Genomic DNA, 26,202 nt, shown 5'->3' on the forward strand with positions numbered 1-26,202 from the left:
CTTCGTTCACCGCAAAACAAAAAACCTGTACTCGCACAAACGAGCAGTGTACCTACCTGTAAACTAGGCGGTAGTGAGGCCCTCGGCGGGTCCGAAACAATGATACCGGTCTGGTTTGAGGAGATTCTACCGCCGGTCGATCACGGACCATAAGAGCCCCTTTCCAACCCGAGACCCTTTTTGCTATTTAACCCAATCTACGGCTCTGAGCTCTAATCCGCTCCTCGCCCGCCATGCTCGCCTCCCCCTTCGATCACCTCTTCCTCCTCGCCGCAGCCTCCGCTGCCGCGGCCCTCCTCTCAACCACCCTCTGTCTCCCCTCCCTCCTCCTTTACGGCCTCCACACCTACATTCACCCCGATAACCCCGGCGGCGACGGACTCCGCGCCGTCCTTCGCCGTCCCTCTGGTCCAGACGCCCCCCCTGATCCCAAGCGCCGGCCCAGATCCTCCTCCGCCTCCCACCACCGTGTTCCTGGCTTTGACGATGGCAACGCCCAGCTCCTCCGCCTTCGTCTCTCCGATTCCCATCTACGCACCCGCCTTCTCTTCCCCTCCTTCCGCGCCGCTTTCGTCGCCTCCGCCGTCGCTCTCACAGATCTTGCCATCCTCCGTCTCCTTCTTCCTCCCGATCCCTCCCCCGCTGCCACGACTGTCGCTGCCGTCGCATTTCTCGCTGTCGCTCACCTCCTTCTTCTACTCTCCAAGCTCTCCCTCGAGCGATCCGCCTCCAAGCGGTCGGAGAAGGAACTGAGCTTCGTCGCCGGCTTCTTGGGCTTCCTCTCTGCTCTACTTATAGTCTTCGTCCTCTCCCCCTATCTCTTCGATTTCGAGCTGGGCGGGGTCGACGCCGGATCCACCAAGGCGACGGTTTCGGTACTCGCCGGCGTCCTCGTGGGGCTGCTCTTCGTGCCGGCATCTCGAGCGGCACGGGCTTTCTGGCTCGGGACGGATCAGCTCCGGTGGGACCTTGCAGTGGTCTCGTGTGGCGCCCTCAACCAGGTTCTCCTCTACGTGGCCGTCCTTGCAGCGGCCGCTGCACCGCTTCTCTGGGTGATCCCGGTGGCAGTGGTGCCGGCTGGTGGTGAGGTCGGGTCAGTCTGGTTCAGGGAGTTCAGAGTTTGGGCTCTCATTGCTTCTGCCGTCTTGCAGCTTATGGTGCTCCGTCCTAATGTTCAAATGTACCTTAACGAGGCCGTGGTCAGCTGGTATCAGCGGCTGCACGCTAGCCGGGTGCCTGACATGGATTACGGGAGAGCAAAAGTTTTTCTACACAATCACTACCTCTGCTTGGTGGTGCTCCAGTTCTTTGCACCACCGGTTATGGTTCTGCTGCTGATTGGGTTATCTCAGGTTAGATCTGACTTGTTTGGTGGTCTATTTTTCATGGGTGATCTTCTGCATTTCTCTGACCTTGTAAAAGAGATAGCTTTGTTCTTAGCTTGGTGGATTATGTTTGCTTGGTCCATATTGACCATGTCAATCCTCACTTTATATCGATTTGGTTTCTTGTTTGTGTCTTGATTTGAGTTTTTATTTTGTTTAACATTGCCTTCAGAAAGATGGGAGTTGGATTATTTGTTACTCACCAATGTTAAAGTAATTGGATATTTAATTTCGATTGAGGAGCTTGACACTTCTATCTTATTTATCATCAATGCAATCATTCCTTGTATGGTTAGTTTGCTTTATGAGTTCTTTGGTTATGTATTGTCTTCAATTCAACATGGGCACACAATTGCTTACAATTTTTTTACTAAGATATCTTTTGTTTCCTGTGTGTGATTGGAGCCGCTTAGAATTAAGCCTGGACAAAGATGGTCTAGGATTTAAAAAAAAGAAAAGAACTAAAAACTTTCAAGTTACAAAGCTAATTACCTTTCTTTGAATGTGAGAGGCATCATCAAAATAGTTTGCTTTATGAGTTCTTGGCATATGTATTGTCTCCAATTCAACATGGGCACACAATATCTTACAATTTTTTACCAAGATATCTTTCTTTTCCTGTCTGTGATTGGAGCTGCTTGAAATTTTGACAATTAAGCTTGGACAAGGATGATCTAGGATTTAAAAAAAAAATGAAAATAACTAAAACTTAAAGTTACAAAGCTAATTACCTTTCTTTGAAATGTTAGAGGCATCATCAAAATAAGCATGCAACTTCTTCATAATAAAAAAGAAAGTATCAGTTTGTACCCAGTAAGTGTTGATATGTCATTAGTATATAGATCTGAAGAAGGGGTGAGTGTAACAGGGAAAGGGATGGGGATATTGTAGTTTAATTTGGGTGAGAGATCTAATAAAGTTTACTTACAACATCCCAACTGCAGAGAATTCTTGATGGTTACAAGTTTGATGTTTGGGCCACACCAAACGCCATCTAGGTAAAAGGAATCCACCTCATTAATTATTGCTTCATTACCTAAGGTATCACATCTTGAGTTGCATCCTAGGAAATTGCACGTGCAGAAAGCAAATGATCTTGTCTTCACCTGTTCCTCTTTTTGTGATCTGTGTGAAACCCAGCAATACACCTAATACAATAGTTTAGAGCCTTGCTTCTACATGAGTAAACCCTTCATAGTTTATGAGGCAACCCTAAGGAATGCTAAAGTGTTTTCTCTCTATTTGCTTTTTCTATTCTTTCATTGCTCAAAAGTAAAGCATCTCTAAAGAAAGGAAATTTATATCTGGATGATCTTTCTAGTATGTTTTAAATGTGAAAGATTGATTGTCCTTTTTCAAGCAGCTATTGTACCAACCTACTAGAGCAGGTGCCCCTTTCCATTTTATATCTGTAATCTAGAACACTTGCAGTTAGGAAAGATATTCTGTTAAGAGGATTTAATTTTGTAGAAAATTTTGGTGAACTTTACCATTCATTCTTTTTCAATAGGTAGCTTTCTATATGATTCCTGGAACATTTTTTCTTTTTAATTAAAATGAAAGGCTTTACAGCATTTGTTAGGTAAGTCATGTTGTTGTTGCAACTTATGAGGTAACCAATGAAAAGAGGGTAAATGTCATAAAATCGAAGTCATATTGATTTTATCATTTCATTTGGAGAATTAAGTCATTGTTCTGATCATTACAATTATCTATTTTTTGATGAGATCCACTTGAGTCAAATTAGATAAAGAAAAATGTTCTTCTGCTTCTAGAAAATGCAATTGAGTTGGAGACTAATGATATACGTCTGTGTCAAGCATCACCATTCATTGGCTACTCAGTTCTCGGGCAGCTTGGTCTCTTAAGACTCTGCAGAAATCGAGTTCTACTTTCTGATATGCTGATAGGATGAATGGGGCTTCTTTTTATGGCATTGAACAGAGATCGACTTACCAACCTTTTTTTTTTTTTTTGATTGGTGGCATGTTGTTTGTACCTGTTTTCAACTTTTATTGTTATCTTTCATCATCAGTGGCTTGATTGCTAATCTAAGTGACTCTGCTTGTCCAAACAGATTAATTTTCATGTATAAGTCTCTTTTGCTAATTGGTGTTTCAGGTTTCTTCGACTCGTGGATGTTTCCTTTCTACGAGTAAATGATTTTCCTAGTTTGTGTTTCATAGTTCTAATGTTGGTTAATGATTTTCCTATTCTCATCTGATAGCTCCTGTTTGCGATCGGCTCTGTGTGTCTTACTTCCTTGGTTATCGTCAAATGAATATTCAAAGTTCATTCATTACTTGAAATCCATCAAGAAGATAAATGTTTAAACAATCTGCTTCTCAGGAAGTTTTCTCCTGTACTTTTCTGGTTTAATTTAAGAGATGGATGCACCAAAATGTCATAATTAATCAGTCATGTGATTGTTGTATCATGCCAATACTATCTGCAATATGTTTTTCCTTACAAATGAAGTTCAAGATTCTTCCTTCTCTTCTTTCTTGCAGTACATAACTCTTAGAAACAAAATTTTCCATTCAATTAATCTATCCTTTCCCTTTCATTCTACCTTTTGATGATTACAAGTCTCTGAACTGGATGAACTGCTACAAGTTGCAGATTTGTTGTTTGCTACATGTATTTTGGTCATTTACTTCCTAGTTCAAGCATCTAGAACTTTTCTCCCAATCATTTGACTGTTGATTCTGCTCCCCAACTGTATGAGTTGCTTGACATTAAATGTCTTCCTGCCCTTACTACTATCATTCTTTGGTGGTGAATGCCTCTCTTTTATGAGCATCTTTTGATGTTACTGCCTCCATATGATTGGGAAGATCCAATACCCCATCTTAGAGGGTTAAAGTTGGCTTTCTGGAACTTTGCTTCAGTTGTATGTTCTTGGTTTCAAACTGCTCATTTTTCTTCAAGGATGTAGAAAAGCTCATCTAAACATCATTAAAACTAGCCTTGTGAGATTATTCATGTCCTTCAGGATGTCTTTTATCTTTCCTCATGCTTCACTTAAATTAATTATAGACTGCACCAAGCTGTTTCCCATGCCTTTGCTTTTGCTCCTAACTTTGACCAGTGGCCATTGGTTCTTACTTTTAAAAGCTTCCCACTTTATCTATCTCCTGCTTACAAATTCTTATCCTATGATAGAAGATGACATCTGCTTACAAGTTCTTCAGAAAGTCCACTAATTCAATTTTCCACATGTTCAAATTTGACTTGTAGTAGCCGTAAATGTAATCCATTCTACACATGTTTTATGTTTTCGGTGTTCTTCCTTCCCCCGTCTCTCTTTCCCTCCACATCCGGACGTGTTCGTGCCTCGCCCGCCTTTCATTATTTATATGCAATCATATTTGCAAAAGATCCGCCCCTTCCACGTCTCAACCCATCATATGCAGCCACGGGCACGCGCTGTCGTCGAACCTTCGAGAAGAGGAACCGAATCGAAGCTTCTCGGTCTGATCCATCCACCGAATCATCCTTCGCCGTTGGATCATATTCCGCTTACTCCATTACAATTCCTCCTCTGCCCACCGAACCTATTAGAAAGCTTCAAGAACTTTCCCCCGTCGCCTTTCGAACTGTGAAGACTCGCGAGCGGCGTGCGAAGATGACCCTTGCGGCGGAGCCGGCGGAGGGGCAGCAGCGGTCGCTGCCGACGCCATTCCTGACAAAGACGTACCAGCTAGTTGACGACCCCGCGGTGGACGACGTGATCTCGTGGAACGAGGACGGGTCGACGTTCGTCGTCTGGCGGCCGGCGGAGTTCGCGAGCGACCTCCTCCCTAAGTACTTCAAGCACAACAACTTCTCCAGCTTCGTCCGCCAACTCAACACCTATGTATGTCTAATTCCCGGGTATGTTCGATTGTTTTGCGGTTTTTTGATGTGTTTTTGAGGTTTCTTGGGGGGATCTGTTAGGGATTTCGGAAGATCGTGCCGGATCGATGGGAGTTCGCCAACGATTGCTTCAGGAGAGGCGAGAAGCGCCTGCTTCAAGACATCCACCGCAGGAAGATCTCGACGGCGGCGCCACCGCTAGCGCCCGCCACGATCCCGGGGACAGCGCATGTGCGACGGGCCAGATCGTCGACGTACTCGGGCGAGGAGCAGGTGCTGTCATCGAATTCCTCCTCCGGGCCGCCGCCGCCGCACACGGCCACGACGCGTCCCCGCGGCGAGGCGGAGCTGGGGGAGGAGAACGCGTGGTTGAGGAAGGAGAACGAACGGCTCTCCCGCGAGGTGGCGCAGATGAAGAAGCTATGCAGGGAGATCGCAACGCTAATATCAAGGCACGCGTCGGGCCGGCAGGAGCGCGGCGAAGGGGTGGAAGGCCAGGAGGCGGCCGCGCCGTTGCTAGAGCTGATGCCACCTGGTCCCGCGGCGGAGGAAGTGGAAGAGGAGGAAGAAGTCACGAAGAGTGAGGTGCCTCCGTCGCCGCCGGGAGCAAGCCCGAAACTCTTCGGTGTGTCGATCGGGGTGAAACGACCTCGGTTGGAGGACGGCGACGGCCCACCCGTATCGCAGGAGGTAAAAACCGAGTCGGTCGAATCCGCGTGGCCAAACCAGAAGGATGTGTCGCCAGAACGCGGCGGCCGGCAGCCGTGGGTCATCCACTGCCCCCGGCCGTCCCGGAAAGCATGCATCACGCCGGACCGGCCGATCGACGACGGGGCGCGCACGTGACTGCGGGGCGACATCACGTGTTTCTAACTGCACATAAAATAGTACTTAGTAATAATGAGATAAAAATTTTATCTAATTTAGTAGGATATTTTGGAGTCTTGTAATATATATATATATATATATATATATATATATATATATATATATATATATATATATATATCTTGTTTGAACTCAGGGACGCGGTCATCGAACGCGTGGGAGAGGTCTCATCCCTTCATCTCTCGTAAGTTTCTCTCACTTTGTTACCTTCTTGTTTCAGGTGCACCCAATAATTAATCCGTGTTGCTTATGACAGACGCGGTTTAGGGTTCGTACCAGAGGATGATCCGCGTCATCTTGGGTGCTGACAAGCTGGATTTGACATCCCAATTGGTACTAATTCAAACTTAATTAACTCGCCCTCCTTTCCCTTCTTAATCTTTAGGTTAATCCTTATTGATCGAGTCTACCTGAGAATTATTCTTTACATAGAAACGCTACTATAAGAAATCTTTATATTTACAAGTAGTTAAGAGTAAGAATAATGTTTTGAATCATTATAATTCAATATTATACCAATTTAACCCTCTTTAGATATGTGTCAGATTCCAGTGTTATATTAGGTTTCTTCCTATCATAAATCCCTCTCGAGTGATGAATAAAGAATATGCTTGACCTTATCATCAATTCTTTTTCCTTTTTGTAACCTCAGTATCATCGAATTCCTATCATTTTTCTTTTTGTCGAACATAGAATGAGGAGTGTAGTTGCTTAGTAGCAATCAAGTAAGGGTTGGTAGAAATCCTGTGGCCCATATGATGATTCTCTTGTGGTGCTGCATCCACATTCAATTGATCTTTCTAACTTTAGAAACTTTGCATGGTTAGGGTTATCGACTCATTGACCCAATTAATGGTTTGCTATACTAAATCTATTCATGATGTGTGGGGATGGGCATGAAATTTGGCGATTAACATTAATAATTTTATAGCTGTACATTTTATAAGGGTCATGCCAATGGACTACTCGAGCAGAGGTGATGGTCACTCTTCTCGACCTTCATGCCTCGGGCGAAGATTGGGGTCAAGCTTGCTGACTCACGTGCCTCAAGAACATTTCATTTTGTCCCTTTCATCGTGGCGAGTTTCTTTTGATACAGGTTAAGTTTTTTTAACTCGTGCGCCTCGGACACATTTTGTCTTGTATCTCCCGCCATAGCGAGTTTTTTCTTATGCAAGTCAGATTTTTTGCACATTGATTATTTTTGATATTTTTTGATATGGTCATTGTGCATCGATCACTTTTACGCTTTTCAAAATGGTCTTCGCATATCGATCATTTTTGCACTTACTAAGTTGGAACTCTAGTCGCATCTTCTCCAAACGTCAAGTTAGATTTGTAAGGAATCCTCCGTCAAATTCGTCTACTAGGTCTCAAATTTAAGTAGGGTAGAGCGGTTGTGCGGTTCGTTGAATTCTTCAATTAGGGAGCGAAGTGCTCCCTCGGTGGATTGTTCAACAGGTCTCGGGTGCTCTTAGGATGTCAGTACCACATTCATTAAGAGGGTTAGTAAGCGGGTGTGCTTACAACATCGAGCCCTCCTTCTAGTATCAAAAATAATAAGGGAAGAAGTCGTTGACGTGGTTTAAATATGTATGCATAGGATTGTCTGAGGTGCCACATACATAAAGATCGAGGTCGAAAAAGGTTTTTTGACCCAATCCCTTAGATGCCCAAGTTAGTAACTCGAGATATATAAATACTTACGTGAGTAGTTTAAAAAGGTAAGCCCCTTTTTATTGTGTTGAAAACACACTTTTATACTTGATCGTAAAAGAATATAATATTTCATAAAATATTCTATAGGAATATAATCTCTAACCGTCTCCAATAACCTTCTTTTGGTCTCTTGTTCACGTTAGGCTTAGACCATTGCTCACGTGAAAGGATGACCTTCGTCTTCTCCTTTACACTACATGACAATTAATGACAATATATATTTCTTATCAAAAAATATGATATATTTATATAAAGAATCATAATTTATTAATCACTTCTCTATCTTAACTAAATTTCAAGTCATAAATATAGTCCTCTAGAATCTAATTAACCAGCGCTACCATCATTCCTCACGAGGAGTTATTCATCGGGCATGTGAACTGACAAGGACTTTGCGGCTCATACACACACACACACACGATGGAGTCCCGTGGAATCCGCAATCTCCTCTTCGATCGTGACGGCCATCTGACTTCGTGTGCACTGGAAACGGCGTGGAATAAGATGAAAGCCGCGTGCTTTTGGATTCAAGAACTAGTCAAAGCCCTTGTCGGAAACATGGTCGCCGGGATCCGCATTTCTACGTAGTTTCTCGCAGTGATCGACGAGCTTTGCGCTCTATCCGAGGAAGCTCGCCGGAACCAACCACGACCGCGCTCACCAGCCTCCGCCCCGTCGCCGAGACAAGCTTGTGATCATTCCACCATGTCCAGCATGCTGTCTACGCCACCACGTCCATCATGCTGTCTACGCTCCATTACGAAGGTGGGGTCGATGAAGAATGCTCTCGTAAGAAAACAACAACAAAGATATCAAATAATAAAACATAAATATAAATAAATAAAAAGTACACATAAGATTTTATGTGTTTCGAAACTATTTCCCTACCTATGTGCATAAAGCGAAATATAAATTCTATAATAAAATATTCTCTATTGATTGAGTATATCTAAAATTCCTATTCATCCTCTCACCCATACCTTTAAGATTTTTCTTAAAATATTATTTAGATGATAATATACCAAACCCATTTACTAAGGATTGTGATTCAGAAATCTCATCTGGCATATGTTTACTTTATTAGCTCACCACAATAATAATAATAATAATAATAATAATAATAATAATAATAATAATAATAATAATTTCTCATTATCTATATACCAAGCCATTCAAAGTATTTCCTATATTTCTTTTACCTAATATATATATATATATATATATATATATATATATATATATATATATATATGTGTGGTAAAATAATTAGTCCTTAATTTTCATTTTTTAAAACAAATTTCTTTCCAAGTTTTAGTTTCGGCCACCTTCGACGCGCCAAAACCGCCAAAACCTGCTTCAACGCGCCACCTTTCTCCTCAATTTCCACAGCGCAGAAATTTCTCTCTTCCCTTCGCCTCTTCTCTCTCTCTCTCTCTCTCTCTCTTTCTCTCTATATATATGTCTTCCGAACTCCTTCTCTCGTTCTCTATATGTATGACAGTAGACATACGCACCCCTCCCGCTCCTCCCTCATGAGCTCCATTCCCTGCACCTCCACTCTTCCATTCATTACCACCGCCCGTTGTCACCACGTCGCCGCCGCCTCGCCCTCGATGAAGGGCAACGACGCTGAGCTGGCGATGGAGATCACCGTCATCTCCGCCCAGGACCTCAAAAACCCCTCCTCCCCTCTCCTCCCCGGCCGCCGCCTCCGCCCTTACGCCGCCCTCTTCTATTCCCCCGACTGCGACCGCCTCCCCTCCTCCCTCCACCGCACGCGCGTCGACGAACACGGTGCCCATAACCCCGACTGGGGCGACACGGTCCGCCTGCCGCTGGACTCTTCATTCTCAAGCGTGGAAACGTCCGCCGCCGCCGGTGGCGGCGGAGAGGACGGAGCCGCGGTCTACATCGTCGTCCTCTCGAAGCAGACCCTCGGCGGCCCCGCGCGACTCGGGTGGTGCCGGATCCCTCCCGCCGACATCCTCGACGGTTTCCGGCCGCCTTCAGATCTGCGCCGCCTCAGCTACGCCCTCCGCTCCCCTCGCCACGGCGGTCGCGGCCACGGGGTCATCCACGTGACCGTCCGGCTCCTGGGCCGCGGCGTGGACCGCCTCCCGTCGCCGCCCCAGCCAGGGAAGCCAATGGAGGAGCCCGGCTGGTGTCGGGTGGCGATCGGGATCCCAGTGGCGGTGCCCGCGGCGGCGTTCCCGCCGCCGAGGTGGACCTATTCTGGCGGCCCTGACTGCGTCCAAGGTGACCGTTTCGCCGAAAGCGAACGCCGCAGGGGTGGGCCCGTGCCGACGGCGTTGACCGTGTCCCGGGTAACCGCTTCTCCGAAGGACGCGTGGGTTCTGGTGTCCGCTTTGACTTCGTCAGGAAAGGCTTAGAGGATAAAGCCAATCGTTACCAACAATTTCCCACCTGCCCGACATACCTGCCTTATAATTGGAGGAAGCGGCGGGGAACCAATGGGACTCACCTAACCGACGCCACAACGACGATGTAAAGCCCTCGTTGGTGCCTAAAAACTGGTGTCTGATATTAAATGCTGCAAGTGAACGTATGACAAATTTGGATTGAAATATATTCTTACTTATCCAAAATCACACACTCAGGACACCGTATGATCGCATCAATACAAGGAATAATTGGACATGGATGTATATAAAGAAAGAAAGGACAGGTCGGCACACACTCACGGGGCTCTTATGAACACTGGCTATAATACTGGAAAAGGAAGTAATGGGAATGAAGTCCTTTTACCTTGTTCTAAACCTCCTCCCCTCCTTGGTTGTTGATCTTGGCGATGTTGTACTTGCAGAGGGGGCAAGTAGCATTGATGAAGAGCCATTTGTCGACGCAGGCACGGTGGAAATGGTGTTTGCAGGGGAGTTCCCGCAGCTCCACCCCATCATCATAGGCCGAGAGGCAGATGCAGCACTCCTGCATGTGCCCAATATAACTTGTAGAGTAAGACTGAGTAGTTTATTACTCCTTAGAATTGGGTAAAACATCTCACAAAGAATCAAAGATCCTTTTTCTGCATATATATAATCTATTGCAATGGGCTCTATAGAATTCTATTTTCTTCAAAATAATATGTGCAGATAATGCATGCTAACTTACAACTTTAGTTAAGTATAGAACCGAGGTAACAAATCAAAAATGTTTTATTGCTCCCAGGTAAAATTCATGATAAATGCAATTGCCTCGTCCGGCCTATGGTTAGCTGTCACAAAGAATAACACTGTCCAACAACTATAATTGTCCACCATCATCAGTTTTATGTAGATTTTAGCTTTAAATTGATCTTGCAGAAGAGAACCATAACGTCAGCTAAAATCTCAAACCGTGAGAGAGGGGAGTGGAGTGTGAAAGATAAAGAAAAATAATCAAGGCACAAATGCTCACAAACATGAACTTCAATGAGCAATCAAAGAAGAAAGCTTACCACATTTTCTGCTGATAGAACATGCTCAATAGGTGAATCAGTGTCACACTCGATCATACTTCCACCTACGGGTCTTTGTGCTCCAGCACCAAGTTTTTCAGAATTGCTAATCCTTCGGAATTTGTATTTGGGAAGTTGGTGGATATCTTCATCAGATGCACCTTCTTGCTTTAAGAGGAAACAGGAAGATAACAAACAATTGAATATCTTTTAGGACAGTTAGCCAGAAAATAAAACAACATTCACGAGGTCATAAACATAATAATTATGTAGGTCATAGGGTAATTTGATTTCCTTCATGCCAGCAAAATGTACCTTACTATTTCTCTGGGCACTTAGCTTTCATGAGCAGATCTTTAACAAGATGAACCATACCATGTATCACAATATCAGGTAAGCAACTAATATGCTCTAGATATTTCACAGATCTTTGACTAGATGAACCGTACTATATATCACAATATCAGGTAAGCACCTAATATGCTCTGCATATATCACAGTCAATACATCGAAAGGAGAGTGCTAGTTTTTCAAAAAGGGGTATCTGCTCTGAAGAATGACTTTTTCATTTGAGATATTTATAAAAATAGCATATATCTTTTAGAACATAAAAGACATTAGGAATATTAGAAGTTTAGTTTAGTACTTTGTCAGGGAAACCCAGAAATTTCAGTTTATAGGGCAAAAGAAGAAAACTGCCATAGCCCAACCAGCCCTTCTGGTCCATATACATGTATATGATCTCAAAAATATGAAAAGCTCAGTATAATACCCATTGGAAGAAGACAAATTCTTATCTTCTGTTCTTATTTTAATGGGTAATAGACCCACATTTCAACCAGTTTAAACATTTAGGCCAATTCTACCCTATATGGTACAAATAAAACTGTAATATGCCTTGCCCAACCATGCCTCTTGAAGTTTGAGTTCAATAACCAAATGAATACCCGGATAGTACATCAACTTGGGAAAATTTATCACCATTCCTTATACATTCTAATGTACAGATCAATCTCATATCTGCAAGACAAATTTTGCAATAGATTAACCCAAACATAAAATTGAAAAGGACATATATTATCATATGGAAACAACATATTTCCAATCATTGAAAATCAATCACTTTTTGTTTTGTATCTCTGATATTAACTTATTGACCTTATTTTAGCAATCAAAAAATCTCTCATATAGTTTCAGAAAGATTGTGATGTCTTGATCAAGCACAACAGAGTTTTACCTTTAAAAGACAAAACTATATCTGATGCTAATCTATAGTGGGAACATGCTATCCTACAATAAGGAGTTGGCAATAGTATCAGATACCTGATCTGCGACAGCATAAAGAATTGCGATGATACATGGTAGGCAACAGCAAACAGCAATGCCAATGACACACGCCAGAGCAACACAAAAAATGATAAAGAACACATCAAATGCCAGGAAAACTATGCAAAGCCTGAAAAAACAAAAGAAACAGATCAAGCAGGAAAAAATAAGTAATAAGAAAGATTTACATGGTAAACCAATTATCCAAAGATAAATATTCAGGGAATAACCAATATAGCTGTGGTGCATCACGTGTCAATGCTTGACCTCCAGCCGAAACCCAGTAAAATCCAATTATCCACCATAAGAATGAGAACATAGTGTTTGCTGACTCCAGATATTTAGCAACACTACATATTAAGAGGTGATAAACACAGAAATCAGTCCAGGGAAATAATTTATAGGATATAAAATTAAAACTAGGATATTAGGGTACACCAAAAGAAAAGAAATTTCCAGACACCAGTATGTGGGTGAGGATTTCAAGTTCAAAAGACAGTAGATGGGACCAACAATCACTGCCCTTAAAAGTAACAATAGTCATTTTATTTAACTTGGCATTTCAAGTTAAATAATGTTATGCAGATGTTTTAAAGGCAAATGCAGCAGTCTTCTGAGCCTGTTTATCAATTCAAGAAATTGTTAAGTGGATTCTAGAGATTCGGTTTCTGGAACAAGATGAACAGTATCATATGTGGAATTGATCATTTATGTGGGACCACAATCAGTAAGATCAACCAAAGCAGATAATGTTCAATATATCAAAATCTAAAAAAATGCAAGAGAGAGAGAGAGAGAGAGAGAGAAACATCACACACACACACACACAAAAGGTAATAGCATAGTGCTTTGTTTTCAGCACCAGGTGATTCAAAAAAGTCAATGGATACCTATCAACATATGTAACTTGTTATTACACTCATAAATCAGTTGGAATTCATATTAAGAAAGAAAAGAAAATGATTATGAATCCTAATATAAAATGAAAAGTGACAAGAAAAAAGAAATCAAAGTAATAAAGATAACAAAGATAAAGGAGCAAGCTTAAATAGAAAAACCATGGAAAAAAGAACACATAGCATCAAGCATCTCTATGCAAAATGCCATGAAATTGAAATAATGGATAATTATCAAATAATGTTATTTATCCAGCAAAAGATATTGAAAGAAGCTGCTTTATGGATTTATAGGTTTGTCCACTCAGACAGATCTGGTCAGTAGGAGAGGGTGCAACGACAGAGCTGCATAAATTTGTTCCCATCATTTGGCCTAACCAATGGCCATGTTGTATGTAAATATGAAAGAATTATTATGCCTGTCTGTATCTTCCTTGATCTTTTGTCTTCTTATCTGAAATAACTCACACGTACATGTATTTTCATCATAGCACAACTAACTGATTTGAACATTATAATTTTTGGATAGTGCTTGTTAGATATTTAAATGTTATTTCATTGCATGCTTGCAATAAGATAAGGATAAATAGAAGAAAGCATCTGAAGAAAGGTCTCTCATGTCTCACGAATAAAGCCATGCTACATTTAGGCGTAAAATTTATCATGGATCAGCTCTGAAGCCACCACTTCCCACATGCACATGTATGCAATGGAGTTGATTTTGTCCTTTTAAACTGAATATGGATATAAAACAAATACCCATGTATATGGCCACAGACAAAGTATGATGCTTTCTCTTAAAGTACTTGCCAGAAGAAATGAAAAATTGCTTTACCAAAAGATACTTTCAAAATGAGATAAGTCTTCAAAGAACCATCCTTGCAACTCTAGCATGTATGATCAATAAAAAGTATGGATATTTGTTATCATGAAAAACGAGTTGCCCACATATCAAGAAATGTAATGAAATTAATGCTGGAATCACTAGTTCACCTGTGTTACCTACATTAACCTCTTCAAACTGTACATTTGAGGGAGATCTGTGCACCAGGCTACCCATTTTTATTTACTAGTTTACCAGTGTCTTCAACTGCTCATTTTCATTTATGTTAAGGATGTCTTGTATTCTTCAGGAAACCAACCTGTTTGGTTATAGGGTAAGGTTGTCTAGATTGACTCTCTCCTGACCATATATAGTTCGAAGCATTTTTGTTTTGCTGGCTGTTCTTTTATATGCCTCATAGAGAAAATGTATTTCCTGCTCTGTGTACATATTCTTCATATAGTAGTTTGCAACTTGAACAAGTCTGAACCCTTAAAAATTGACCTAACTCATCCTTTCCAAGAATCAATATATCAAGGAATTCTTATGAAGAAAAATATCCAGTTGTTTCAGCAACGAATGACTGAATCCTCTTAATGCATTTATAGGCAGACCAAATTTCTGACTAATATAATGGAAATGGTAAAGCATATGATCCTACATGCATAAATAAAACTAATAATTTTCTGAAGCTTTATTCTTAAACAATCTTAATCGCCACAAATACCACTAACAAGATTGCATGACCGGAATCCAAAACTAATCCAACTTTCTTTTTTTGTCTTTTAATGTAAGTCGTGCTTGATTCTTGCAATTGTTTTCTTGCAATCAACTTAAAGAGCCGCTCATGCATCATTGGCATTCTCAACTGTCAGTAATAGATCAAAGTCTTCAGATCCAACGCAATAGTAGTACGAGATAGAACAAAACTAATGAGGAAAAGATTGAATTGGGAATGAACTTTTTCTTACCCGGCCGTCTCCTCATGATGACCCTGCTCAGCATCATAACCCCTAGCTTCCACCATCTCCATTGGAGAAGGCCGTCCCGAACTCGCCCGACCCCACCTTGCCCTCTCCTCCACGCCCCGCTGCAGAAGCCTCTGCTGGAACTGAACGCTGACGCAGATAATGTGGAGCACGCACTGAAGGGCATACCCCCCGATCCACAGCCTCAGCGGCATCGACGGCGTCTCCTCCCGGCTCAGGACTAGGACACCGCCCGCCGCGGCGACGAACGCCAAATTCCAGAGGGCGTCGAGGAACACGACGGGCCGCGACTGAGCCCACCCGCTCTGCCGCTCCTGCAGCTGCTCCGCCGCGGCCTCCCGCACCAGCAGCGACGGCTCCCGCATGCCGCGCCGGCTGCCCGCCCGGCGGAGGAACCGGGCCGCGCCGCGGAGGCTGGGCCGCCGGGGTCCACCGCCCCGGAGGCGGACGCGGTCGTCCCCGCCGGCCACGAGGGGGGATGGGTCGACGGACGCCCCTCCACCACCGACGAGGACGGGATTCAAGGAACTTCTCCACCACATTGCGGCGAAGAAGATCCCCAAATAGAATCGACAAGCGAGCTCGAGACCCGAGCCTTAATCGATCGGCCGATCGATCGACGGGAACCGAAACGGAATTGGGATCTCAGAGACGAAGCATAAGAAGAAGAATCCTAAACAAATTGGATTCAATTATTAGTAACAGTTTTCCATTGTCTTTTATTTATTTTGGTATACTATTGTCACTCGCGCGTCTGTACTCGATGCGCAACCTACGTTTTGATTGGAGATTACCGAACCGGGGCCCGGAAACTCCATCAATTTCACCAATAACAGCTCAGGTAGATTTTCGTGGTGGAATTGCCAATGATGTCTTAAAATTCTCATAAGACACTTGATAGAGGAAATATCCTCCTTCAATGCCGATGCGATAACATAGTGGTGGCATAGCCAATGATAAGAGTGTATGACCATACATCAATCTAAGACGATAGTCCAATAAACATTTTCCCATATATTAGAATTGGCAGTGGAGAAAATATTTCCTTGATTTATCAACTACAAAAAAAAATTTTAAACACGATAATCAAAGGCAAATAATTTTTATTAAATTTATTTTATTCGTCTCACTTGAACATTAAACAAATCGAATCGAAAAATCATATTCATGCAAATTAGCTACGAAGTATGTATCCAAATCCATCTCGAAAGAACTCTCGAGTCCTCTCGATGATCGACTTAATTCTCTCGTACACGAGTTTTAGCCACGTCGAGCTTATTCAAGCATCATTAATTTTTTCTTTAACTATACCAACAAAACTTAACATAACTCACCTCCCAAAAATAGCTTATGCTGTTAAGTAAACTGAAGGTTTTGTGTTGAACAAAAAATGGTTCTTTTTTATTTTATAATTCGCCTAAAATAGCTCTTAGCCATCGAGCACACTATAAATGCATGAAGCCAAGGCTTCTTCCATCTCACACATCTCCTCCCATCTTAGTCTCTGCTCCAAAATGGAACCTCTCACCATACTCACATTCACCGGCGGAGTCATCGGTCAAATCGCCCTCGTCGTCCTTCGTTTCCGGCCAGCCTATACTTTCGTCGAACGACTCATCGACTGCCTCCAGCACCCGCGCCCTCCGCCGCCACAGGCCGTCTCGGCCCACGCCATCGTCGAGGCCATCGAAGAGCTTGCCAGCGGCCGGGATTGAGCATATCCAGGGCTCCTTAGCCTCCCATTGCCTTGGATTCTAAGTAGGATGAGAGACTGTACATTCCATGTGCGCGCGCATGTGTAATAGTTGAATGGGCAATGAGATTTTTATCACTAGTACATGAGCACAACTTGCTTGATGAAATGCTTGTTGTTTGTGTCGCTGTTACGAACCCATGCGATCGGCTATAGCAGATGCAACGCGCTACAAAACGATCGAGAAACTACAAGCTACCGTTGTGAACTGACGTCGAGCAGCTTGTTTTCTCTGCTCTGCCAGGATGTTGATGCCTCGAACAGGATGAAATAGCGGGAGGAATGTGTGGGGGACAAGAGATCGGACCAATGGCTTCTGAGGGAACCACTGCAGACTGTTTCTTACAGAACTCGGATCTGATGGCAATTGCAGTTGGATTCAGGCTGTGAGAGTCGCTATTGCCTTTGAGACTGAGATCCTTCACAAGAAGAGTAGGCAACCTTACGAAAGCCACGATTCCTTCTCGACAGAGGGGGCATGGAATTGAACCAGGTGGTGCAGACATCTCGGGTGCCATACTGCATGTTGAGGAAAGAGAGAGCGTGCATCTCGTGCAGAATTCATGACCACAACCTGAAGAACAAGAGGAAGCAAATTTGGATGACCCAAGAAAGAAGAGTTTATCCTCAGCATCAACCATCAAGCCAATGTGGTATTAGCAGTGTCAGGACACTGTTGGGGAGACATAAAATTGTGTAATCACAGGAAGGAGAGTAAATGAAACAAGTAAATGCATGAAGTAGAAGAAAGCAAACTGAGGTGATATCGGAAATGATGCTTACCTTCGGTGGCTACAGCGCAGGTGTTCTCTAGACAAACAGCACAGAGATCACTATCATCAGAAGGAGCAGTTGAAGAATGCAATCCATACTCTCTGCAGAGATAAGTCTTAAAAATTATTTCAGGATACACATAAGATCTAGTTTTACAATTACTGAACTTGCTGAACTTTTATTCAAGTGATCCAGTCTCTGATTATTTGGATGCTTGCTAAGTTAATATTAGATAGATTTTTGTCTGGTACAATGATGCATCTGTTACTTCAACATAAACAAGAAGAGGATATTAGGTGGTATGCTTGTTGATTCTTAGGGGAAACAAGTTACTTTTTTTCCTTATAAGCATGCCTTCGTAACACATTTAGCTCAAGATTCACATATCTGAGCATGACCAGTAATTGCACTGATACAGTCAAACTATACCATGCAAGAATCAGAAACATTTTAGTATCTGTTATCTTTATAATCTTATTTCCAATTAAAATCTACATGTGGAAGTGGAGGTCGACTCAAATATGGGTCAATTGCATGATAAGTGAAGGGCTAGGAAAACAAACTCAACAAAATCCCATGGGCCTACCTTATGCTGTAGAAATTTGAGAACAAGTTTATGTCTTATAATTGATTCAGTTGCAAATGCATCAAAATAACTAAAATTTTCAAGATTTATATTAGTTAATTCTTTGATTCAGCGATGATCCAATTGTACTGCTAAATATGTTCCACCATGATGAAGTTCAGCAAGTATTTTGCTACAATGCATTTTTATTTTGACATGAGCAGTATCAGAGCTTTATAATTACCAGAGAGAGAAAAAGTAGTGAACAACATATGCTTTGCCAGTTATGATGGATACTAAATTTTATGTCCACATATCATAAAATAAACAAGATAAAAGTATCAACTACAAAAACAGATAACGCTGCTGTGAGTAAATTTAAGAATGACCATGAGATTTATGAAAATTCAGGACCTGTGAAGTGCAACAATAAGTCTAGTAGTACCTTGCAATTTTCAGAATACTTATAAGAGGGAGGGAAAGACAACTTGTAGGAAAGACAGGTATCGTCTGATTAGAATTAGGTTTTAGTACTGGCACAAGCTCATTACATCCATATATCCTAGCAACATCAACTGGGAGCCACCTAAAAATTGAAAGACAAAAACAAAAAGGAATAAGGACTAGAACCAGAGATGCAGACAGAAAAGAGATCGGTTTTTGCAATAACATAGAGAAACGGAGATTACCCATGGCCATTCACTGCTGATCTGCTGGCTCCTCTAGCAAGAAGAACCTGAACAAAGAGATGTTTTTGCGCTTAACAATTCCAACAATGCCAATTATGCAAATAAATGAGGAATTCTCAAAAAAATTAAGTTAATGTCAGAAACAGATGTATTGCCTGGCAACACTTTAGGTTTCCACTATATGCTGCATAATGCAAAGGAGTGCTTCCAGCTCCTGTCATACAGTTTGAGAGAAAATTTTCTTTTAATCTCATTTTATTGTAGTAACAACCACTTAGAAAGAAAATTTTAAATGAATGAAAACCTATAGAGGCTGCCGATGAAGTGTTTTGTGAGAGGGCCGTGGCTGAGACATCAGCGTGCAGATCAAGCAGTAGATGAACGCAATCAACATTTCCATTTAATGCTGCCAAATGCAGGGCTGTTATGCCACATTTGGCAGTCTTCTTGATAAATCTAGAGAGTGAGCTGTGACAAACAAACAAAAGTCAGATTGCCAAAACATTAAGAGAGCCACTTGGAGATGCATTTTTTAATCTCTTCAAACCAACTTACTGTTGATCATAGGAAGAATTAGGGAGGTTTCTCTGTGTTTCATCCTCTGAAGAATTGGTCGCTGCATCAGGAACAGCAGGTGCAAAGTCTGCAGCCAGCAGCCTGATGCATGGTATGTGTCCACCTTGAGCTGCAAAGTGCAGTGCCGTCCAGCCACTCAGGAACTCTGCTCTTGAAACCTTTGACAGACTTCAAAGTTCAGTAGTCTAATTATTTAGCCAAATTAGAACAGATAATGAATGCTTACACATATACACATACATTGCATTTATACAGCAGCAATGTCTGCACCACCTCCCAGTAGCCATTGTTGCATGCTTCCATCAAAGGAGTCTTGAAGTGCAGGGCAGAAAGATTAAGACTTCTTGAGTAGTTAAGAGATGAATAGAGATTTGAAGGCTAAGGCTTATAGTGCTCACCCGTCCATAGATGTTCCTGAAGTTCACATCTGCTCCATACTCCAGCAACATCATAGCAATCTGGCAAGAAGACAGAATCTTTACCACACTGTTCATTGAGCAGAGAAGAAAGAATCTTTACGTTGCATAGAGAAGTCATGAACTGCTCCTAATGCTATGTGTAAGAAATTTAGTTAGCTAAAGTGATCAGTGAATCAGAAATATGTTAGATTGATTGAACTTAAAGTGATTCAATCTGTGCACAAAATCAACAGACAGCTACTTTCTGCTGAAAAAGGAGCAAGTTCTCACTCCTGATATATATTTTTCTTGTCTTTAAATTGAACGAATACTTAGTTTGAGATTCCGATTTTTGACGAAAATAATGTTGTAAACATGTAATATTTCATGCAAATTTTGTTGCTTGAATCAGGAAGAGGACCTCAGAATGGCCTCCGGAGGCAGCTACGTGCAACGGCGAGTTGAAGCCGCCGAAGGTGCTGTATTTGGCCAGGCCTGGTCTCATCTCCAGCAGCATCCGAGCTTCCCCTACGTCGCCATCCCTGGCTGCCGTCATCAGTCGCTTCCCCGAGGCGGAGCACCACAAACAGTTCCCCATCGGCTCAGACGGAGATAGATAGTGTGAGAGAATCTCTTCAGCAATATATAGCATGCATCAATGGGAGACGCCAAAACAATGCAACAATGTCAAAGGAAGACATAGTAACAAAGGAAGGGGAAAGAGACACGCCAAGGTTCTTATCTTTGTCCATGAGCGTGAACCGTCAGCTGCAAGCTCCATATTTTGGACCTCGCACACCCAGTCAAGCAACACGCTCAAGGACCGATTCCACCCACGCAGAATTCACATCAGAAGCTGTCAATTCTTACACCGATGCACCATTCTTCTTTGATGCATCCGTCTCACGCAGGTAAAAGATGGTTTGGTGGAATGAAATGAATCCTGACATCTTAACGTGGAAGAACACTTCTGCCAAGGCAAGGGACAACCTTGGAACACCTTGTCAACAGCAGGCTACGTCACCTTTGGAAAACCTCGGACATGGTTTGGTCCTCTTTAATGGCTTAACTTGTGCGACTTGGTCTAATCCATCCTCCCAAGTCAGTCATTGTTATTGCTTAGAGGAATCAATCGCTAATCTTGAGGGTTTTGAGCATGGTGGAGTGAAGGAAACTTCAAACAGAAACGTGTTCGAGTAGAGAAGATTGCAGAAACCATCATTGAATAGAATTGTAATATATATTTTGATTGTTCGAAGCATCAACACTTTTCTCCAGAGAAGCAAGTGGATTTGATCGGTATCCTACAAAGATGCATCGTAGGCTTGTTGACCCTCCGATGCTTAAGTCAATAAGTAACATGTCGAGTTGAGAAAGCATTCAACTCCGCCTAGCATTGATGATGACATGATATTTCATCGTCCACATGTCATGTCAACTTATGAAAGAACACTCTTCACGGCTTATTCTCAATAATTCACACTCTCTCAGGCTGTTGTTCTGACTCTTAGTTGGAGACACAAGATCACCAAGAACAATTTGCAGAGCTGCAAGTCTACAGATTAAACAGAAGGCAATGAGATTAAGATTGGATGGTGAGAAAGATGCAAAGGACAATCATGCAGTTGGCAAATAAAGGCTTGCTGTGGTTGTCACTGTCATTGGTATTAAGGTAGGTGGAAATAATCTGATGTTGAATATTTATCTGTCAGTATGAAGACAACTGAGAAGTGCCTCTAAATACTTGATATCTGAATTGAATTGCAAATGTTTTCAACACAGGCTCTAAACCAGTAAGAAGTTTTGTAGGGTCAGCATCTCTGCCTCACAAGGTAGAATATTTAGACATGAACAAAACATGCATGATTTGACTACACAAAGTCCTCTCTCTATTTCACCTTACCTTCTTCACAGTACTGGCAGAGAAGCTAAAATGGATGGAGGTGCAAAAGGGATCACTGAAGATGGTGTCATTGAAGGAGCAGTGATGTCTACATGATGTTGTGTCTTTTCTTGAGTGGTCTCACTGGGACCAAATGCTTCTTCTTGGATTAATGCCACCCCTTTTGATTGAGCTCTTCTTCTTCTTCTTCTTCTTCTTCTTCATGTATGTTGCAAAGGTCATGTTCTTCACCAACTCGTCTCATACTGTCAACTTAAGCATCATCAGCTTCAGTTTACAAGAAGTGAAATATTAATCTACATGAGATACATAAAATAAAGCAAAACAATTCAAAGGGATTGGATTTGGTGTTCCCTTCCGCCTTTCATTATAAATGGGTTAGGTATATATACAAGCTAATTAGATAACCATCAATTGCAAACCGGTATATACGGAAGCTAATTAGATAATTATCGATTGTAACGGAGATATAGCTTTGCAAGCTTTATATCAAACCGTTATATATAATGGGCGTCGGTGGCAATGGCGTTATCGTAAATTTTTAAACGTTGGGGTTGATCGACCTCGTATTAGGGCCTCCGTTTCCGGACGCGGAGCGAGAATGCCGGAGACAGGAGGATTTCTTCTTCTCCTCCATTCTTCCTTGTTTACCGGTAAATTTCTTCTCCAATCTCATTTCTTTTGGCGGTACGTCAAAAAGCTTTCCCTTTTCTTTGGTTGTTTCTTCCAAGAATCTGCGTCAGGTCTCGAGGTCCTGAAGTCTCTATCCTTTCTTTTTGGGGGTATTGGCGATCGGGTTGATTGGGATGGGGGGAGTTATTATCGAAAATCGCGTTGATTGGTTGTTTCCTTGACCTGCTTTGGCTTATGATATCTTGATTCTTAGTGGGGTATTAGTTTCTTGATACTACAAATTTGTAGGGTTACATTGGAAGTCGATTTTTGATGTGTAGAATGGCATCAGTTGAATATGATTGCTTTTGGGGATAATTTGACGAATTTATTTGGAAGACGACGATATTTGAATAAATTTTGATGTCATTCTCCTTTGATTTTGTTAGGAATTTTGTTTTGGATCGGTGTATTTACTCACAAGAATGCTTCCTGTTTATCTGAGTCGAAATGTGGGCTCAAAATTGGCACAGATACATGATATTGTATTGACATGTTCATCATACTTACATGTAGAGGGAAAGGCTCATGTGAAGGCTGGGAAATAGACTAAGCGTATTAATCAATTGCAGAAGTCTGTAGCTCAAGAAAAGGAAAAATGGAGAGATCCTAACACTTATTGTAGAGAACACATGACCTTAGGGGAACCTTCCTTTGTGAAACTACGAGCATATCATTGTCCATTTTGGTCATGAGATTGCTGATAAGTTAGCTTCTTGATGTATGTCTGCCATGAGGGGCTTTAAACTTGTCTTTCGAAATCATGGCTTGAAGGCAGCTACAAAATATCTTGTGTTGATACAAAGATGTGCTGATGGGCACCACATGCATTAAATCTTTTGTTGAGGAATGGTTGGAACGATTCTTGCAAAGCTGAAAAGTTGTCATCATTCTAATGGAACTATTCTTAAACAAGTTGAAAGTTGAGAATTTGGCTCAGTTCAACACCAATGATTAGTTTGAAGTAGCTAACAAGACGGTGATTAAATTGATATCAGCAACTAGAAACTCAAATGGTGGAAGCATTGAAGTTTGGCCACAAACTTTCCAGTAAAATCTACTATCTGGGTTGCACATTAATGCTTGTATTAAAACATATTGGCTTCCGCGTGCTATATACTGTATATAATTCCTTCAAACATCTTATACTCATGTAGAAGGCAAGCTAATTATAACTAATCAACATGTGCAGAGAACATGTCTGAACATTTGAAGTTCGCTCTATCTGGTGGAATCATAATTTGGATGTAGTTTAGTAAATTGGAATCCCATAGAATGGTAGGTTTTTCAAATTTAGGTATCTTTCAGAAAAATCTTCTATATATATATAATTTTTTTATGCACTGCACTGGTTTGGAAGTAACTTGAGGCCGAGTTTCATGCATGTCATTTATATGGTTGTACCTTTTAACCTATTGTTAATATTTGAAGAGGTTTTCTTGGTTAGTTATTTACTTCTTTTAGGGCTTTTTGTTTGAATAAATCATCTGGACTTTTGTTTGCCTAAATTATGCAGTGAAATCAAATAGAATCAAGAAAACAAAGGATGACAAGGCAGAGAACGATGAAATGATTCCGAAGACATGATGATCGCAGACAAAAAGGGGGACCGGTGTGGCACCTGATGGACCTAAGCTTTGAGACAGAGTAAAGTGTTGTCAATTACATTGCTTAAACTGCTATTAGCATCTTACATCTCTCAAACAAAAGGCAATAGAACGTTAGGTAGCCATGCTGGTTCACTAGCAGCATTTTCTTCGGTTGTCACAAGAAACGTTATGATATTAATCGACTCCCAAGGGTTGTAGCACCTAACTTGTAACATTGTTTTGTTTTTGGATTCACTTTTTCATGGTGTTCCATTTTATATTTAAAATTGTTTCATATTGCAGGAGCTAACACTGATTGAGATTTTTGAACTTTTTTGTTTTTATTCTTAAGTTGACATCTTTTAGATGCCTGTACAGACTCTGAACATGTTGCTTATTTTCAGTTTGCCATCATGTGCCACCATGGTCATGGTAAGTGCTTTTTTTTATAATCCAACTGTATGGTTGATATAACCTGTTGGCTGATCTCTTGTGACCATGTTATTTAATTCATGGCAAGAAAAGTCCATAAATTTTTTTTCCATAGATAAAGTTAATATCAAAATGATAAGTTTATGAACACAGGATAAACAAATTGTTTCTTGATCAACCATCTTCTCTCATTTATCCCCCCAACTTCAACATTGGCACATCATTGCATTTGGTTCAAGTTGATCCTTCAATTCCATCAGATACTTTAGAATGAAATGGATGATCAAATCCAAACAAGATGGATCAAATATTAAAAAGATGAATTCAAATATGTTACACAGAGCAAAACAAAAACTCTATATTCACTCCTAGCTGAACACTGCTGCCATCTGCTTAGTGCCTCCAGCAAAAGTCATTGTATTGGCTTGTATTCTTGATTTTTTCACCATAAGATTTACAATGACTTGTTTGTAATATTTGAAATTGTTTTCCATGGTATGTATAAGTCAACTGCTCCTCATGTTATTTTTTTCTGGTAGAAAATTTTTGCCTCAAATACCACATCATGCTTTATACTTTACTCTTCATGTCACAGACCATGGAGAAGTCCATGGTGTAAGTCATGGAGTCAGCCTTTTAAAAATTATAGATTTGGACTAATTATAGATTAGTTAGATTTATATTTCGGTCTTTAGATTTTAAAAAATTATATTTAAATTTTTTATAGTTATAAAAGTAAAACATCTTGCTCTATTTAATATAACGTCATTGATTTACTGATAAAAGCATGAAAATAATAGATAAAAAGATAATTTTAATATTTTAATTACGTTTTTTGTGATAGTAAGCGATGACATCGTAAAGGATAAGATGGAAGAGGACAACGCAGATGTCGATGTTATATATTTGCGTCGATGTTACTCGGTGATTCATCGGTGTTGACGTAGATGTAGAGCGACGAAAGAGACATTCGATATTTTCATCTATATCGATACTGATGTAGATATTGAACGTTCCTTTCGCCGCTCTGTATATATATTATTTTTTTTTCTTCTCCTTTTGTCTTATCTTTTGTCTTTGGTATTTCTCCTCGTCCATAACAACTTTTAGTGACGTTATCATTTGTCATCATCAAAAACTTAATTAAAATATTAAAATTATTATCTATCATTTTTATGCTTCGATCGATAAAATCATTGACATTAAGATAAATAAAATTAGATGTTTTACTTTGATAATTATAGATATTTCAATAATTTTTTTAAATAAAAAAAAATTAATTATAAGAATTAATATATAATTACCAAATCGTGACTACGAAGGATTAAGATAATAAGAGCTTAGTGGCAATTTTGACCAATTTGATACATCTCACGATCTTCGGCATTTTCCGGTCGATTGTTACGTATCTATCGGCAAGATTTTCACGCCAGTGGTGGCTGGCGAGCGATGAGGTGGCGGTTGGCGGTGTCTTTCACGGGCCCACCACTACTCGTCACTCCCCAACCGCCGC

General features: G+C 41.2%; 4 protein-coding genes and 1 long non-coding RNA gene across 8 annotated transcripts; 3 read left to right on the forward strand and 2 right to left on the reverse strand.

Annotated features, from left to right (window-relative positions):
* Positions 1–175: 175 nt before the first annotated feature.
* Positions 176–4,995, forward strand: LOC103979191 (uncharacterized). 3 transcript variants are annotated; one of them, XM_065093104.1, is made up of 3 exons: positions 176–1,001; positions 1,152–1,352; positions 4,802–4,995. In XM_065093104.1, the coding sequence occupies exons 1-3, from the start codon at positions 234–236 to the stop codon at positions 4,988–4,990; spliced, it is 1,158 nt and encodes a 385-aa protein (XP_064949176.1). In that variant the 5' UTR covers positions 176–233; the 3' UTR covers positions 4,991–4,995. The 3 variants fall into 3 exon arrangements, with proteins under 3 accessions (XP_064949176.1, XP_064949063.1, XP_009393532.2); XM_065092991.1 differs by having other exon boundaries at positions 177–1,352; XM_009395257.3 differs by lacking the exon at positions 4,802–4,995 and having other exon boundaries at positions 177–1,641.
* LOC135598850 (heat stress transcription factor B-2c-like) lies at positions 4,995–7,323 on the forward strand. 2 transcript variants are annotated; one of them, XM_065093331.1, is made up of 4 exons: positions 4,995–5,244; positions 5,325–6,315; positions 6,388–6,464; positions 7,079–7,323. In XM_065093331.1, exons 1-2 carry the CDS (start codon positions 5,014–5,016, stop codon positions 6,087–6,089), a joined length of 996 nt encoding a protein of 331 aa, XP_064949403.1. In that variant the 5' UTR covers positions 4,995–5,013; the 3' UTR covers positions 6,090–6,315; positions 6,388–6,464; positions 7,079–7,323. The 2 variants fall into 2 exon arrangements, with proteins under 2 accessions (XP_064949403.1, XP_064949351.1); XM_065093279.1 differs by having other exon boundaries at positions 6,388–7,323.
* A 3,091-nt stretch (positions 7,324–10,414) lies between these two features.
* Positions 10,415–16,004, reverse strand: LOC135599056 (E3 ubiquitin-protein ligase At1g12760-like). Its single transcript, XM_065093771.1, has 5 exons — positions 15,321–16,004; positions 12,861–12,980; positions 12,628–12,760; positions 11,305–11,472; positions 10,415–10,796 (listed from the first exon to the last, which is right to left on the reverse strand). Exons 1-5 carry the CDS (start codon positions 15,878–15,880, stop codon positions 10,623–10,625), a joined length of 1,155 nt encoding a protein of 384 aa, XP_064949843.1. The 5' UTR covers positions 15,881–16,004; the 3' UTR covers positions 10,415–10,622.
* Positions 16,005–16,710: 706 nt separating this feature from the next.
* On the reverse strand, positions 16,711–20,998 carry LOC135599095 (probable E3 ubiquitin-protein ligase XBOS33). Its single transcript, XM_065093854.1, has 10 exons — positions 20,515–20,998; positions 20,094–20,153; positions 19,936–20,007; positions 19,675–19,853; positions 19,424–19,587; positions 19,275–19,333; positions 19,120–19,166; positions 18,876–19,016; positions 17,875–17,966; positions 16,711–17,665 (listed from the first exon to the last, which is right to left on the reverse strand). The coding sequence occupies exons 1-10, from the start codon at positions 20,743–20,745 to the stop codon at positions 17,280–17,282; spliced, it is 1,431 nt and encodes a 476-aa protein (XP_064949926.1). The 5' UTR covers positions 20,746–20,998; the 3' UTR covers positions 16,711–17,279.
* Positions 20,999–22,512: 1,514 nt separating this feature from the next.
* Positions 22,513–24,562, forward strand: LOC103979141 (uncharacterized). The gene is made up of 2 exons (XR_671227.3): positions 22,513–22,649; positions 24,185–24,562. It is a non-coding gene; the product is annotated as an uncharacterized LOC103979141 (long non-coding RNA).
* The last annotated feature ends 1,640 nt before the right edge of the window (positions 24,563–26,202 follow it).

The sequence above is a fragment of the Musa acuminata genome, chromosome BXJ1-1 (assembly GCF_036884655.1).
Source record: "Musa acuminata AAA Group cultivar baxijiao chromosome BXJ1-1, Cavendish_Baxijiao_AAA, whole genome shotgun sequence".
Taxonomy (NCBI): Eukaryota; Viridiplantae; Streptophyta; class Magnoliopsida; order Zingiberales; family Musaceae; genus Musa; species Musa acuminata.